Here is a 15,002-nt window from a genome sequence, read left to right as displayed (position 1 = left end):
GAGAGATGATGAGGGACAGAACTGGGACAGCAGCAGCGGGGCAGGTGTAAGTGCCTTGAAGACGGAGGGGCTAAGGAGGTAGAATTCATACAACGGTCATGAAGGACCCAGGTTTCTGGGTTGGGGACCTGGTGAATGGTGCGGGCGTGTGCTGGCAGGGCTCAGCGGAGAAGCCGATCTGAGCAGACACGAGATAAACGGCGCTTCGGCGAGTCCGGGGTGGAAGTGCCGGTGCAGACACACGGGCTTGCACGTGGGGCGTGGCGCTGGGTAGAGCTGTGGAGGCAGATCCCGCAAGTCTAGAAAAACGGAGATGGGAGACCTTCCTGGGCTGGCCCTAACCTTCCTCTAGGGTCGGACACCCTGTGGCATGGCAGAGAGATGAAGGGCAGAAGAAAGAGAGATCGGGGTGTTTCCCCAGATAAAAGACACCTCTATTTTAATGACTGGTCCCAGCATCTAGCTTTGGCTGGCAGACAGCCTAGCGGTCACTCAGGTGTTACCCTCCTAGTATCTAACCAGGTTTCACGCATTTGTGCACAGCTGAAATGATCCCCATGTTTCATTAAATGTGTAAGTAGGTGGGCGGCTGTTTTCCCCACAAACTCTGTCTCCTGCCCGGTTTCACAATAGCCTTCCCCTGAATTATACTCTGCTAACCTTCCCCAAACACACGAGACGTACATGAATACTAAGTGTGCATACGGGAATCCTGGTGTGGACAGAGGCTGGAGCCTGCGGCAGAGAAATCCCAGAGTAGAAGACCACGTGGGCTCAGAGAATAGGAATCATCCAAAACCTACAGGAAAGTGGCACAAAAAGGTTGACACCAAGTGGGTTGATCTGTGACAACGTCCCTAACCCAGTAGGAACGACGCAGAGGGGAGAGCAGACGTAGCTGGGACGTAGTGGGGAAGAAGGGATCAGAAGAACACGCACGGCAACGATGGCTCGCCACGAGGCGTGAAAGTCGTGGGGTACGTACAGGGTGTACAGGCATGAAAATCAGGTTTAATTAAAACAAATGCGTCCTCGTACTTCATAAAACATCCAGGTCAGACCTATCAGGGTGTGTGGGATGGAGCCGCTCACGCCGACGGAGCGTGCAGAAAGTCTTCCGAACACGCCCAAATGAGTGGTCGGGTCTATCAGAATAACCCTCTGTCACAGCAGCCCTGTTGAAACCAAAGGCATTTCCAGAAAATCCACCAAAGATACCGATCATTTTTCTGGCCAAGAAGGAGCAGAATTGGACATGCCCCGCTAAGGGGTTCACCATGGTGAGGAGCCAGACAGGGAGAGCAGGACCGAGAGGCAGCGCAGGGAAGCGAGGACAATCCATTCGTGGGATTCCCTGAGTCACTCGGCCTGACCAAGTGGTGGGGAGAATCTCAGTTGTACTTAATCGGGAGCTTCCTAGTGAATGGGGAGCTTTAAAATGTTTTCAACAATTAACAGATCAAAAGTAAAAAATCACATGAATCTATCTATAGGAGGTAGAAAGTCATTTGACAAAAATTCTATATCCAATGTCCATTCCTGATGCCACTGTTCCCAAAAGCCCTGAGGCAAGGCTGGGGAAGGAGGTGAAGCCGGAGCACACAGGACCTCACAGACCGCGCGGGGAGTCTTACAGTTGGTGGGAATCCCGCCCGCGGCTGGGGACAGGTGCACGACGGGGCCAGGCTTTTACTGAGGAGCAATCATGCTGGTGAGGTGTCCTGTCTCTTCCCAAAGGTCAGCACTTAGAGAAAGGAACCCCGCAACATCTCCATCACTGTTACTGTTTCATGGTATTCCCGTGCATCGGGCAACGGCGCTGATGAAGATAAGAGGTACCACGTTTGGAGAGGGAAGGTCAAATCACCACTATTTGTAACTGGTTACCAGAGGCGCTTGAAGAGATCATCGGAAGAGCAAGTATAAAGGACCTAAGAAGTCAGCACGCAGACATCCTCTGCCCCTCGCTTTCTGTTCTTCCCCTTCCCAAACAACTCTGTCCTTGGGCCATCAGACGGGACCAGACAGGAACTCAGCCAAGGCCAAGGGCAGCATCGTGCTGGACCAGATCTTCGTGTCACACCCGGATGTACAAGGAGAGTGTCCACACGAGGGAGTCGTGGAGGCAATGAGGGGAGAAAGTTCCTCGGGTGGCAGAGAGGTACGCAAAGCCTGCCAGGTTTCTCACGATCAGAGAAGAGAGTGAGAAAGGAAACATCTAGAATGAACCCTGGAACAGTGGATTAGAAAAGTAGAGTTGGTATGACCTCCTGGTTTTGAATAGAAAAATACACAAAAAATCACAGATGTGAACGCGCTCATATGCATGGGTATGTCTCGGCCTTTCTACATAGGGAGACACAGAGAAAGACATCCCGACTGAGATATTTGTCCAAAGACTCAGAAGCTACCTCGAAGGAGCTCACACTCGCCCAGTCTGGGACGATCTGAGCTTCAAACTACACAGTGGCCGTCACGTGTCACAACCAGCCAGAGTCCAGGTTCATACCACCGAACAAGGGAATAATGGAACTTTTGCAGAGGAAAGGAATGGATCCGAGCACCTTACTGCTCAGAAGCAGGGAAAGGACAGGTGTCACGGCTGGCTCTGGACCGATCCCTTGTTACTAAGGATGCTGTTAGAACTCCTGGCAAAGCGCGGTGGGGTTTGGGGACTGGATGGGAGCAATGGACCCATGGTCGGTCTGATTTGGACTTAGGAAGTGCACACTGAAGAACTTACTCAGGGTCACGGCTCCCGAAAACAACAAGACCGTTCTACTGTACTTGCAACTTTTCTGTAAGTCTGAGATCATGTCAAGATTTAAAAAGCAGTTTATAAAAATAAAAATATCCATAGCGTTCACCATAGACAAGAAACTAGTCTAAAAAAATTAATGGGGAAAAATAATTCCACTTACAAGAGCAATTTAAAAAAAAAGGATAAGCTTTTTAAAGAATAAAGTTAGAGGAAACGGCAGGATCTATAATGAAGAGGAGTGAGAACTCCTCCTTAAAAGAAAACATGAAAGAAAACATACACCTATTGTGTCTTTTCAATGTTTACAAACTACATTTTCTTTTAATTCAAAAATAAACTTAAAAAAATTGCAGCTGCAAAGAGAGCCCACTGAAGGAAACAGGATCCGAAGAAGAGTGTTCCGTGGTCCTTACTGAGTGCAGCGAAAGCTGCCCTAAAGAAATCTCTTCTCAACGAAGGGGAAAGGCCGAGGCATGGTCTCCGGTGTTAACCTGAAGGCTCGCGCACGAGGAACGAGGAATGGCTCTTCGCTGCCTCATGGACATGTCAAGGTGATTCAGCTCAACTCAGCCACGAGAAATGGCTCACTCCCTTTCAGAGTGAGCCTCTATGGCCCTTTGGATGGCTTCCATGAAGCCACTTGCTTAATGGCTCGTGAAACGCATTCTTATCTCCTGCAAAGACTGTAAATTCCTTAGGGGCTGGAAACACGCGCTCTTGCCTACCAGCCCTCGAGGGGGTGGGGGGGCTGCTTTGCGCACAGTGGACGTGAGACTGTGTGATGGGAAACTTCTTATTTCCTCTTCTCTCTCTCTCTCTCTCTCTCCAGCCATACTAAGACCAGATTGTTAATGGCGACTCATCAGTTAAGAACCAAGTTGAGTGGCAAGGGTGTAAAACAATAGTAACTGACTGCCTCTAGTTTTAAGAAGAGAACTGGGAAGTTTGAATCATCGGACCTGCGTTCTGAACGCCATGGCCTTACCCAGCATTTCCAAAGATGACTTGGCGTTCATTCCCGCATATTGGCATAGCCCCAACATTATCTCTTGATTCACTTCATTATTTTACATCGTTCCCTATCCGATCTAGACTCGTGCGATTTCACAGGGGAAGGGGAGAGGTGAAGAACTGTACGCACCCACTGCGCTTAACTTTAAACATGGTTAAGTATGAAATAGCAAATTGTGCCTGCCAGTGCGCCGACCGAGGCACAGATGGGGGCAGGGGGACTAAGTCCAGCCTCCTGGGCTCTGAGGGGATGAAAAGCTATGCTCCGTGTCAGTAGAGACCTTAAAGAATCTGGCTTGAAAGACAGAAAGAAAGAAAATACCGGCCAAGCACATACAGATTGAGAATGAGACGTGAAAACTTCCAAGCACACAGAAGTGATCTGTCAAAGCGGAGCGAGCTTTCCGTTCTGCGGTGGTAGGCGGAGCACACGCTGTTCCTCTCACTGATGGAGCCGCGGGGAAACAAGGACTCTCCCTGCCCGGAGGACTGACTGTGTGCCAGGAGGGAGAGGGGCTCCCGCTGAGCCCTCCCAGCTCCCCGCAGCCAGCCGCCGCCCTGCCAGGGACCCCAAGCGTGGACCTTCCTTCCCATCTGTCCTCCAGCGCCTCTCCTCCCGCCTCACCCTGCGGGATCCACCGCACAGGTGTGTTCGGGCCTCAGCCACGCACGTAAAGTCAAGTCGTCTGTTGACAACCCTCTCTGAGCTCCTTCCTGGAGGGAAAACAGGAATGAAGACTCGATCGTTCTCTTCACGTGTTCTGCAATCCAGCTGGGGAGCCAAGGCTCAGGGGCACAACCCAGGCGCTGGCCTGGAAGGGGCTGGGGGCAGGGCTGCCCCGTCAGAGCTGTGACCTGTGACCTGTGACCCGACAAGCCAGCGGCGGGAGGCCTTGCAGGGTCCACCGTGGCAACACATTCCTGAGCACAGAGCCGGAGGGAAAGGCTCCTTGATCCAAAGAGATTTGCTTCAATGTATCGTTTTTCACCAAGAGGCCACGATAATTTGGCATCACAGGACCACTGTCACCCAGACAGCTGCCAAACACGGCCAGACCCCCGATTTCGCTACCCTTTCAACTCACCGTGGGAAATGAATTCTACGACAGACCAAATACACACATGTCCCTACATAGCACCTCCCCAGTCTGCTGAGTTCGCTCTGACCCCTTTGCCTCCTCCCTTCTCCTCCTCCCCACTCTCCCCCGCCTCTGCCCTCCCCTCCTCTCCTCTGCCTCCCCCATCCCACCACCCCCCACACCGGCCCCTTCCCCCTTCCCTCCCACTCATCCTCTCTTCGCCTTCTCCCCCATTCCATTCAGTTTTTAGAAATCTGGTTGGGACTCACTAAAAATAGATGTCATGACTCACAAATAGGTTACTACCCACCATCTCAGAAACACTGTTGAGGCCATTCCGAAAGGCTACAGCTCTTTTGCACATGGTTTATGAGCGAAAGATAAAAAGCAGGTTTACTGCACTTAGTTAAGGTTGACTCGGGAATGTACTACATTAACAAAGCTTACTGTCTTTAAAAAGAAGGAAAGAAGCATGCAACGTTCTGAAGAAACAGCCAAGTTCTGGGCATCCAAAGGTTCGTGCAGCGCACGGGAGGGTGGGACAGAGCGGCAGAGTCCCTGACGCAGCGACAGCCGGCCCGGTGGGGACGGAACTTCCCCCAAAATATCCAAATACATGTGGAATGACTTGGCGCGCCTTGTAAATACAACAACGCGATCGTTCATGCAAGGTGGCTGTTCTTCATCACAACCCATAACCTCTTGGACGTCGCGTCAATGTCCTTCTTCAACAAGACAGAGCTTCCTGGCGAACTGAAGCATTTTTGCTTATTGATACCCCACCTTGTAACGATGTTGTTGAAGCAAAACAAGCCTTATCCTTACATTTTCTATCGCCTCCAAAGCACCTTGTGATTCAGTCTATTAATTACAAAATTATTCTTAAATAACGCCATCAAAGTTGCTGGTAATTTTTTAATTGATTCCCACACGAGGCAGAGACCGTCCCTGGTAACCAGGATGGAGCTTCTCATCAATGCACACACGTGAGGCTCTGTTTCTCCACGTTGTCCGCCCTCCCCTGCCCCCGCGTACACGCTGGACCAGTGATGACTTAGTGGTCTATTGACTACACCATGTGTCTGTAACATGCCCCTTTTCTCTAGACTCCTTCAGGCCAATGGGGGAAAGAGGGGTCCAGGAACCACTGAACGGATCCTCATGCACACTGAACTCGTGGCAAGCGGAGGACACCACTCAGAGCTCCAAGACCCGGGTCTCCCTGGCGGAGGTGTCCCCGGCTTCACGGAGGAGGCAGAGATGTAGCCGGGACTCCCCGGATGTTTACGGTTTCCATAACGAGACACCAAATGGAGAAAGGATCTCTCGGAAGAGGAAGCTCCATAAACCCTCACAGAAAGTTCTTGTCCATGTAGCTGAAAGGGGGAACCTGGAAGGAAGGAAGGGTGAACCCGGATATCAGGGCTTACCGATGTGTCGCAGTTTTCAGCTGACATACCACTGGAGCTTCTCTGAGCTCCCGGGGTCTCCCTTGGGACCCCGGGGTGGCAGACCGTCGTGCCAAAGCAGAGCATTCATGCTAAATTTTACTAAAGAATAAAAGGAGTGCTGGTGATTTCCTGATGGGAGACGGGGAGGAGGGGGGCTGTCTGTCTCTCTTGGGGGGGCATATCTTGTTTGATGCAGTGCTTATAAGAGACCGTGCCCCACCGCATTCTGCAAGAATGGGAAATTCTGTCTTTGGGGTATTTCGTCTGGGCTAGCAGGTGTCGCTGCTCTGGGTTGTAAGGATCTGACCTGGTGTTGGCTTATTTTCTGGGGGAATGGATGAGGCAGGAGAAAGAGTTGAGCCCAGGCTGTGGGTCCCAGCACTCTACCTATGGCTGTCCCTCAAGTCCATGCGCTGCTCCAGAACCTTCCTGAAAAACCCCTCCTCTGTACTTCCTTCTCTTTGGATTTCATTACTTGTCACTGAGAGGGGCCTCACAACACAGGCGTACCAAAGCAGGGACAGCCGGGGGCACGGAGTCCATCTAGAGGCTCCTCTTAAAGTCTGCCTTAGCGGTTTTCTGTAATACCTCTGTGCGTCCTACATCTACAGGAAAGTTCCATTGAAAGGGGAGTGCGATCATCCATTCCCACATTCAGTCAGCAAATATTCACAGAGATTAATATTGCCGGGCTTTACTCTAACTCCTAACTACTAGAAGTACATAGTAAAAATAAGGAAGGAAGGAAGGGAGGGAGGGAGGGAGGAAGAAAAAGAAAAAGACAGAGATAGAGAGAGGGAGGAAGGAAGGAAGGAAGGAAGGAAGGAAGGAAGAAAATGTTTCTGCCTTTATCAAAAATATATTCCAGGTATAGGCAGACCATAAAACAACAGTCAGCAAAATAAGAAACTCTCAGATAGCGTTTTATCCTATGAGTGAGGCCCCATCCCCACAGTGACCCCAAGGCCGTGCCTGTTCCCAAGGAGCCCATGTGGCCAGCACTTAGAAGCTGCAGCGCTTACCGCAAAGATGGTCTCCATAGAATCGGATGGCACAGAATCGTGGTCGTGCGGACACCAGACCCTCCTTCTGCCAAGAGTCTCGCTCATTTCCAGTGGCTTCGCACAGAAGTGGCCCTGTCCCAGCATCACTCTCAGGGACTTCATGAAATCCTGTCATTGGCAACACTTCAGTTCCTCTTCGAAATTTTTCTGTATTGCATTTTGGACAATTAAATAACAGCGACTTCAGAAACCTGACAATCAGACCCCGACTGAATAACGAAGCCTGGAGGAAACGGGCAAGAAAAGAGCTTCGTAGCCAGCAGGGAGTGGGACAGATTGTCTTAACATATTATTAGTGGGTTCTGGATTTTCCTTGTATGTTACGACAAATCATTCTTCCCCGTATCCTCGAGGCTCGTCATGAAGCCACAGTGAACTGCGAACACAGTGAGTATTGCTTACGGGTGGGACATGGAGCCTCCACCATCGCAGACACACACCCCCGCAGTGAGTTTCCACGGGGTCTGCGGTCCAGTGCGATCTGTCTACTTCTTCACACCAACACAACCGAGTCTTAGAGGTTGTGAAGTTATGGGCCAACCAGGAGACACACGACAGAGAGCCTTTTGTTTTCCATTCACGTGTAATTTCCTTTCTGGTCTGACTGTGAGAACTCTCGGACTCTTGCTCTCCATCCTCGTGTGTTTCTTTCCCTAAACTCCCCTCTCTCCTGCAGCGTCTCTGGCGCCCCACACAGCAACGGCCCTTCTGGTGGGAGCCAGAGAAGCCAACAGAATGACAAAAACACCCAAGTTGTAGCTCTTTGCTCTCAAACTTCGTAAGAATGTTTTTTTTTATTTTTTTAAGGTTTTATTTATTTATTTGACAGAGGGAGAGAGGGATCACAAGTAGGCAGAGAGGCAGCCAGAGAGAGAGGGAGAGAGGGAGGGAAGCAGGCTCCCGCTGAGCAGAGAGCCCGATGTGGGCTCGATCTCAGGACCCTGAGATCATGACCTGAGCTGAAGGCAGAGGCTTAACCCACTGAGCCACCCAGGTGCCCCTCGTAAGAATGTTCTTCGACATCAGGTCTTCCTCCAGAGGTCATGCCCTCTCTTCTATGTTAATGATTATAAATCATCCTTAAAAGATGTTTTTCATAATAACAAAGCAATGTAGTCAATTATTAAAAAAAATTAATCTGTTCGGAAAAAATCATTCTGACTGGTGTGGGGGGAGGGGGTCAGGGAGATGTAAGTCAGTTAAGAATCTAGATATTTACCTGAAATGAGTTTTAGAGGCATAGAATGTTCTCCAAACCAAGGACCCATTAATAACACAGGGAAGCCACAGAACTCAGAAGCCGCTGATGTCAAAGAGACACACAGCTGTAGGAAGCCACAGGCTTGCTCCGGGCACTCACTGATGGGAGGAAGGAATGGCTACCCGTAGCCAGTGTCCTGGCAGCTCAGGATGTCTGGGGAATGTGAACCGTGAGTAGGTCGTAGCTCCTACCCAGACCTGCCCCAGCAACCCTCCAAACAGAGGCTCCCCTTCAGGGCACTCGGTCGAAGCAGGAATCTGGAACACTGCATTAGATGGGATCTTAGCCAATTCCCTCAAAAATAGAAACTGCTTATTTTTAAAACACTCATTAAATGTATGGCATGTCATAATGAACGACAGACATCATCTTCATTCAAAAGTCGTCCCAAAAGAAATAAGAGTGAAACAATACACAAGAACCAGGGAATGGGCGGGAAGATGGACAGGCCAGGAGAGCAGACTTTGCACCAGAGTGAGGCTGTGGGGAAACTGGGCTTTCCACCACGTTTCAGTGCACGGCGCTAACGACGTGTCTTGTGGTCAAACCAGCACCCAAGTCAATAATAATTCCTCAAGAAGGGACTCCCATGATGAGAAAGTGAAGAGTAGAAAACATTGGAGTATTTTCTCGGGGAATAAGATCCATCAATAAAATTCTTCAGTGTTTTCCTCAGAGACTCTCCCCACGCAGCCTTCGACAGAGCCACCATCTTCACAGCTAACTGAGTACTGGACATGCTCTTGTGTCCAAGTTCAAAGCAACCAAGAAAAGGAGAAGCTGAGCGAAAGAGAAACTGGGGCCCGCATTGTCATTGGCCAAACCCCTCTTAGTGGTAAAGACAAAATCTTTGTAAGTGGAACATTTTATGCAACTATCTTTCATCAGTATAATCTGAACACGTGTTGGACTCAGCTGGGACCCATGAGGGGACGCTATGCCGGCTGTGACTTTACACACACACACACACACACACACGCATGCACGCACACGTGACAGATAATTTCAATGGACATCCAAAGAAATGTTCCGCCAAAGTTGGGACAACGCACTTCCTCTTCCTCTTTACTCAGCTAAACGAAATAAGATGGAACGATCACTGTCGGGGAGAAAACCAAAACCATCCATGTGTGTTCACAGTTCACAGTGACCCAGGTATGACCTTACCTTCATCCCCATACGACATCTCCTGAAGAGAAACTGGAAAGGGGACAGCAGCCGTTACGACACCATAGCCGGAAGGTATCCACGTGGAGTGAATGCCCGCCAGCCGTGACTGGGCACCGCGTGCACCCCGGCATAGACTGGAGGAGGCTGAGGACATGAAAAGGCACGATGGACCTTTGTTCCGAGGTTCCAAGCTCCCACCATACTCCCTCCAGGTAGCCTGTACGCCGATCAGCTATTTAAAACTTTGGATCAAGCCAACCTGCTGACAGATGGTCTTATAATCAATGACTACCGCTGAAATTTAATTTCCAATTGCCTTAATTTAATACACACTATAATATACTTTCAATGGTTAAAAGGAATAAACACATTGGCCTTCCAAGTCACCAGAACTTAAAAGAAGCCCCTTCTGACAGTCCAGGCCAGCAAGACCGACGTGAACACCTCGTCCGTTCTTAAGCACACAAACGGCCAAGTCCGGCTGAGGGACCCAGAGGAAAGACAAGAGCAGCCCTGACGTGAGGAGGTGGAGGAGACCCAGGTCCTCGGTCACGTGTGGGGCTGCGTGAGCAGAACCACCAGGGGCTCTCACACACCAGGTCTCACCTGGCCTCCCGTCTCCCCTGGTCGCGGTGTGCGCCACCATTCGCCTGGCCACATGCACAGAGATGTTCTGCTGCCCCTGCGGGACACCCTGCCCCTGGCTACCATTTCCCAAAGAAATGCATTCGTCTTCATACAGTGGTTAAGTGTTTACAGTCTTAATGGTTTCTACAGTTACATCCTTACAGGCGATTACCAAGTGGCATTTTTATTTGCCAGATACAAAGGATACAGTGAAATCATTAGACATTTGCAAGCTCTAGAACAAAACCAATGTGTACAACAAGCCATTTCGAAATTATTAGAATTTCTGAAGAATATAGATAGAGGGACTCACTGCCTCCTATCCTGACTTGCACAATATCCTCGGCCGGCCCTGCTGCATGGGGGAATGTGCAAATTAGTTAGCTACGATTAGTACGGGACCTCCGGAGCTTCCCTTTTTAAGTTCTCATACCATGCATTTCCACAAAAAAAAGAGGAGATAGGTCTGTTAAAATACAATTCTTTTTTCTTTTATAACCGGAAGTCATGTATTCATTAATTATTAAAAGGCCCTAATGCGGCCCCTTGTTGTTATTAACCATGATAATGACATCAGTTCCCAAAGACTTCACCAGTTGCTTGAGCAGAAGAACACGGTATGCATCTTTGAGAGCGACCCTCAGGTCAAAGCCACACGCCAGAGATAGAGCCACAAATGTGTCCCATACTCATGGTGATACCAAACTGTTCTTCCCAGATGGAAAAATACCAATCAGATAAAGCCACTTGCAATATTTGAATTTCTTGCCAAATGCCATTTTCCCAGTGAAATTGATTGAAGAAATGAACTGACTTTTGTTCTAGGATCCTACCTGAGCAAATAAAGTCAAAACACGGGCAGTCACTAACATACAACCTGTTTCTAGGTAGGCGGACAGCATTGCCCTCATCTATCTCTATCGAATCCAAAATGCACTGTCCAAGGACAGCCAACACCTAACCTTTGCTTTGATGTGCACACGAGCCTTGCAAACGGTTCCCAGTGGACACAGAGATTCATGTCTCGTGTGCAGGAAGGACTTGGTGACTTTGGGTTTCTTATGACGTCAAGGCAGAAGAGCCATGACTCCATTTTGGAGACGCACGCCCGTGTCTCCCGGTGCTCTGCTCAGACCTGCACTGTCACCAACCAAGACCCCAAGGCTGGGTTCTGGAAAGGCAAGCGATGGCTCAGAACAACTCTTCCACTGGCCTGGATCCGGATCCCCACCCCTCCCCCACGAGTCCTTCCACCTCCTTCTCCAGGGCTTAACCAACAGCACAACATTTGCATCCCAGTCATTTTTCCTTTGTCTTTTCATGACAGCCCAGGAGAAGCTTGACTGGTTCCTTCAGGCCTACCTTTAACCAAATCCACAGTGCTCTCAGTGAAATAAAAGGTGTCTGTTTGGGTTTCTTTGATGTGGAAATCAGATACTCAGGTATTACTTTTGTTTCCATAGGAAATTTCCCATCCTCACTTTTTCCTTGGTATCATTCTGGGGAAAGGAGCACCTCACTGCTCTCATCACAGCAGCTCTCCTTGGAATCACAACACATCCCCAGATTTGCTTCCAACCTCCCCTCCAACTTCAGGAGGACGCAAAGAGCCTGGCTGTGCAGAGGATTCAACATGACGCAACCCTGAGCATCCCTGGATTGGAGAAGCAAGGGAGAAGGCAGCTTCCTCCCTGCCATCCCTCAGTCCCTCACCAACCACAGGCACTAGGGGGGCAGCGCTGGCATCCCACCCTCTGGGCACAGGTGTCCGGCACCCAGACAGCAATGCTGCCCATACTTGCCGAGGCCGGTCTGTCACCCCAGTGCACAGGACAGCAAGGCAGGCAGAGGACCAGGAAATGGTCAGCAGCCCCCACTCCACACCTCCCTGGCTTCTTCCTGGCTCGGCTCCCATCCCACCCCACCTTCCCTTTCTCCCCACACAGCTTCAAGTTCTCCCAGATCTGGGTCTCCAGCACCGGCTGGATCAGCTCGTTCCCCCTACCCCCAATCTCCTGAAGACAGCAGTAACATGCCATTTGTGGGGTGGGGGGAAGTCTACCTAAGTTGCCTCGACAGGGGAAGCGGCCAGGAAGACCAGCTAGAGCATTCCTGCAGAGGATCCCAACTCCAAAAGGCTTCCCGGCCCCTCCTTTTCCCTCTCCTCCTCCCCCTCCCCCTACCTTGCTCCTGGCGGCCGCGGCCCCCAGACCAGGCAGTGGGCTCCTCCTCTGGGCTCGGGCACTCTCCACCTCCTCCACCCTCGAGGGCTTTGCGTTTCTTCGACATCTCTCTGCCCGGGGCTGGGGCTTTGGGGGTTTCTTTCCCCACCCCCGGCCCTCCCCCCTCTGAGAGGAGAGCGAAGGTGGGGTTAGGTGGAAGGGAGTGAGCGAGGACGGAAGGGGTGGGGAGTAGAGACCAGGGAGGGAGATGGAGGGCAGGCCCTCCGGAGAGGCAGGGAAGGCTGGAGGCTGGGACGGGCACAGAGATCCTGCACCCTGTTCCCCAGAGCTGCCCTACGTCTAGGGGGCTGCCGGCGCAGGCTACGCTCCCTCCTTCCTCCTTCCTCTTCTTCTCTCCAGGGGAAGGGTAAGCTGCGAGGGGAGGAGAGCTCAGAACCCAGGGACGAGAGGCTCCTTGGGCCCCTCCGCTGATTTTCCTCCTCGTCTGGGAGGGGTGAGGTCGGATGCTCCGTATTGGGACCCCTGGCCCTGTCTGTTCCTGCAGGAGTGGGGTTCTGGGGAGCACTGCTTGTGAGGTTTGGTGGAGGATGTTTTCAATGGATTGCAAGGAAAACTGGGTGGAAGGAAGAAAATAAAATGCTGCAGAATGCAGTCCGGTGATGCCTTCAGGTGCTGGACACTCGGAACCCTCCTCCCCATGACATCATGTAGGCTTTTGCGAAAGGAGTTGGGAGAGGTGGGGGTTGGGGGGCGTCAGAGGTGAGGGGTGGGGAGAGGAGGAGGGGGATCTTGCCCCCATCCAGAACTTGGGAGGGAAGCCAAGAAGGGAGCAAGGAAGGGGCTGAGGGCACCAGCAGCTTCTCTTGGCCTCTTCACCAAGCACCTGCCGGGCCAGCCGCCCCGCGGATGCGGTTTGCAGCTGGAGGGCAGCCTTCCCCGGGAACTTGGAGCCGCACACTGGGGTCCGGCAGCAGCACTGAGGCAAGCGCTCAGGGCTGGGGTTGGCTGCAGTCTCCCTCCCTCCAGGGTAGCCCTTGGAGCCTTACAGACTCAGGTTTCTTCTTCCAAAATCCCACTAGCCAGCCCTCCTCCAGAGCAGTCATGTCCCTAAACCACACACACACACACACACACACACACACACACACACACACCCCTTTGTAATGCCAGAAAGGAAGGACGGAAATGACGGGGGAAAGTTGGGGAAAAGATTGGAATTAAGTTTTTCTGGACTCCGAAGGGTTAAATAATAGGTAAAAGCAACTATCAACTTACCCGCCAAAGTGTGCTGAAGCATGGGTCGGCTCTCGGCTTCATTTCAAGTTCGTACGTTTAAAAAAGAGAGGGGGGAAAAGAGGAAGAAAGAAGCCAACCGGCCAGGAGCACGGGGGTCCAGGGCTCCATTGAGAACTGCGCAAAGCAAGTTGCCAGGCGAGGCCGGTGGCCCAAGTTCGGGACTCTCCAAGAACGCTCGCTTCCGCTCCGCTCCGCAGGCATATTCCAAAGCCTCGGGCCCCCCGGAACTCGCGCCGACCTTCTCAGACAAGGGGAGACAACTGTGACCCGAGTGTGACACTCTTCTTTCCCTCCCTTTCTCCCCCTGGGGGTCTCCAGGGAAGCCGCGTCGAGCGCTCCAGGCGCCAATGAAGACCGGTCCGATTCAGCTCATCCTCCCCGCGGCCGCAAGTTTGGACCCGCACATCCATGGAGAACAGCAGTGCGAGTGTGCGCGCGCGTGTGCGCGAGTGTGCACGCGCGTGTGCCCGCCCGTGTGCCGCGCACACTGGGCATTTGGGGTGCATGAGCTCTCAGCAACGACTCTCCCTGGCTGCCTGGAACTTGGAGAGTTTTCCTTTAAGCCGGAGCTGCGGCTCGGACACCCCCCGCGTCCAGCAGGAGGGGATGACGTCTGTAGCCTCGTTGCCAGATGAGTCCCCAGGCGGCCGCTGCCGTTCATTGACAGGAGCGGGCGCTCCGACGTCAGCCGCCGGACCTTTGGCTCCGCGGGAGCGCGGAGACGGCTCCCACCCCCGCACCTGCCAGCCCGCCCCGGGGAGGGGGGCGGTGATGAAATCAAAGCCGCTGGGGAGGGGCCGGGGAGGCTCTGGGGTTGGGGGGCGGGGGACTCCGCTCTGCCCTCTTTGTCCTGGAGCCCCGGAGTGTATAAATAGTGCTGTCTCCAGCCAGGCTCGCGTCCCCTCCCGCACGCCCCCGCAGTGTCCCCCGCCCCGGCCCCTTGTCACTTAGTATCTGGTTGCTCGGGCTGGAGGGAGGCGGAGGAGGGGGCGGGGAAGCGGGGAGGGGCAGCAGACGTCGCTGCGCTCGCCTCTCCCCATTCATAGATTCCGTCCGAGCCTCAGGGCTCAGAGTCGCAGTGAATGGATGGACGCCCGCG

The 15,002-nt window shown here is 52.3% G+C and overlaps 1 protein-coding gene across 1 annotated transcript in view; it reads right to left on the bottom strand.

Annotated features, from left to right (window-relative positions):
- Nucleotides 1–14,476, bottom strand: part of PDE10A (phosphodiesterase 10A) — a 573,461-nt gene extending 558,985 nt beyond the window's left edge. The window contains exon 1 of the mRNA XM_046006911.1: nucleotides 13,883–14,476. Within this exon, the coding sequence (XP_045862867.1) occupies nucleotides 13,883–13,904 (22 nt within the window). The 5' untranslated portion in view covers nucleotides 13,905–14,476. The remainder of the gene's footprint in view (nucleotides 1–13,882) is intronic.
- Between the last annotated feature and the right edge of the window lie 526 nt (nucleotides 14,477–15,002).

This window comes from Meles meles, chromosome 5, assembly GCF_922984935.1.
Source record: "Meles meles chromosome 5, mMelMel3.1 paternal haplotype, whole genome shotgun sequence".
NCBI classification, from domain to species: Eukaryota; Metazoa; Chordata; class Mammalia; order Carnivora; family Mustelidae; genus Meles; species Meles meles.
Note: the sequence above shows the minus strand (reverse complement) of the source record. Positions and strands in the feature narration are given on the sequence as shown.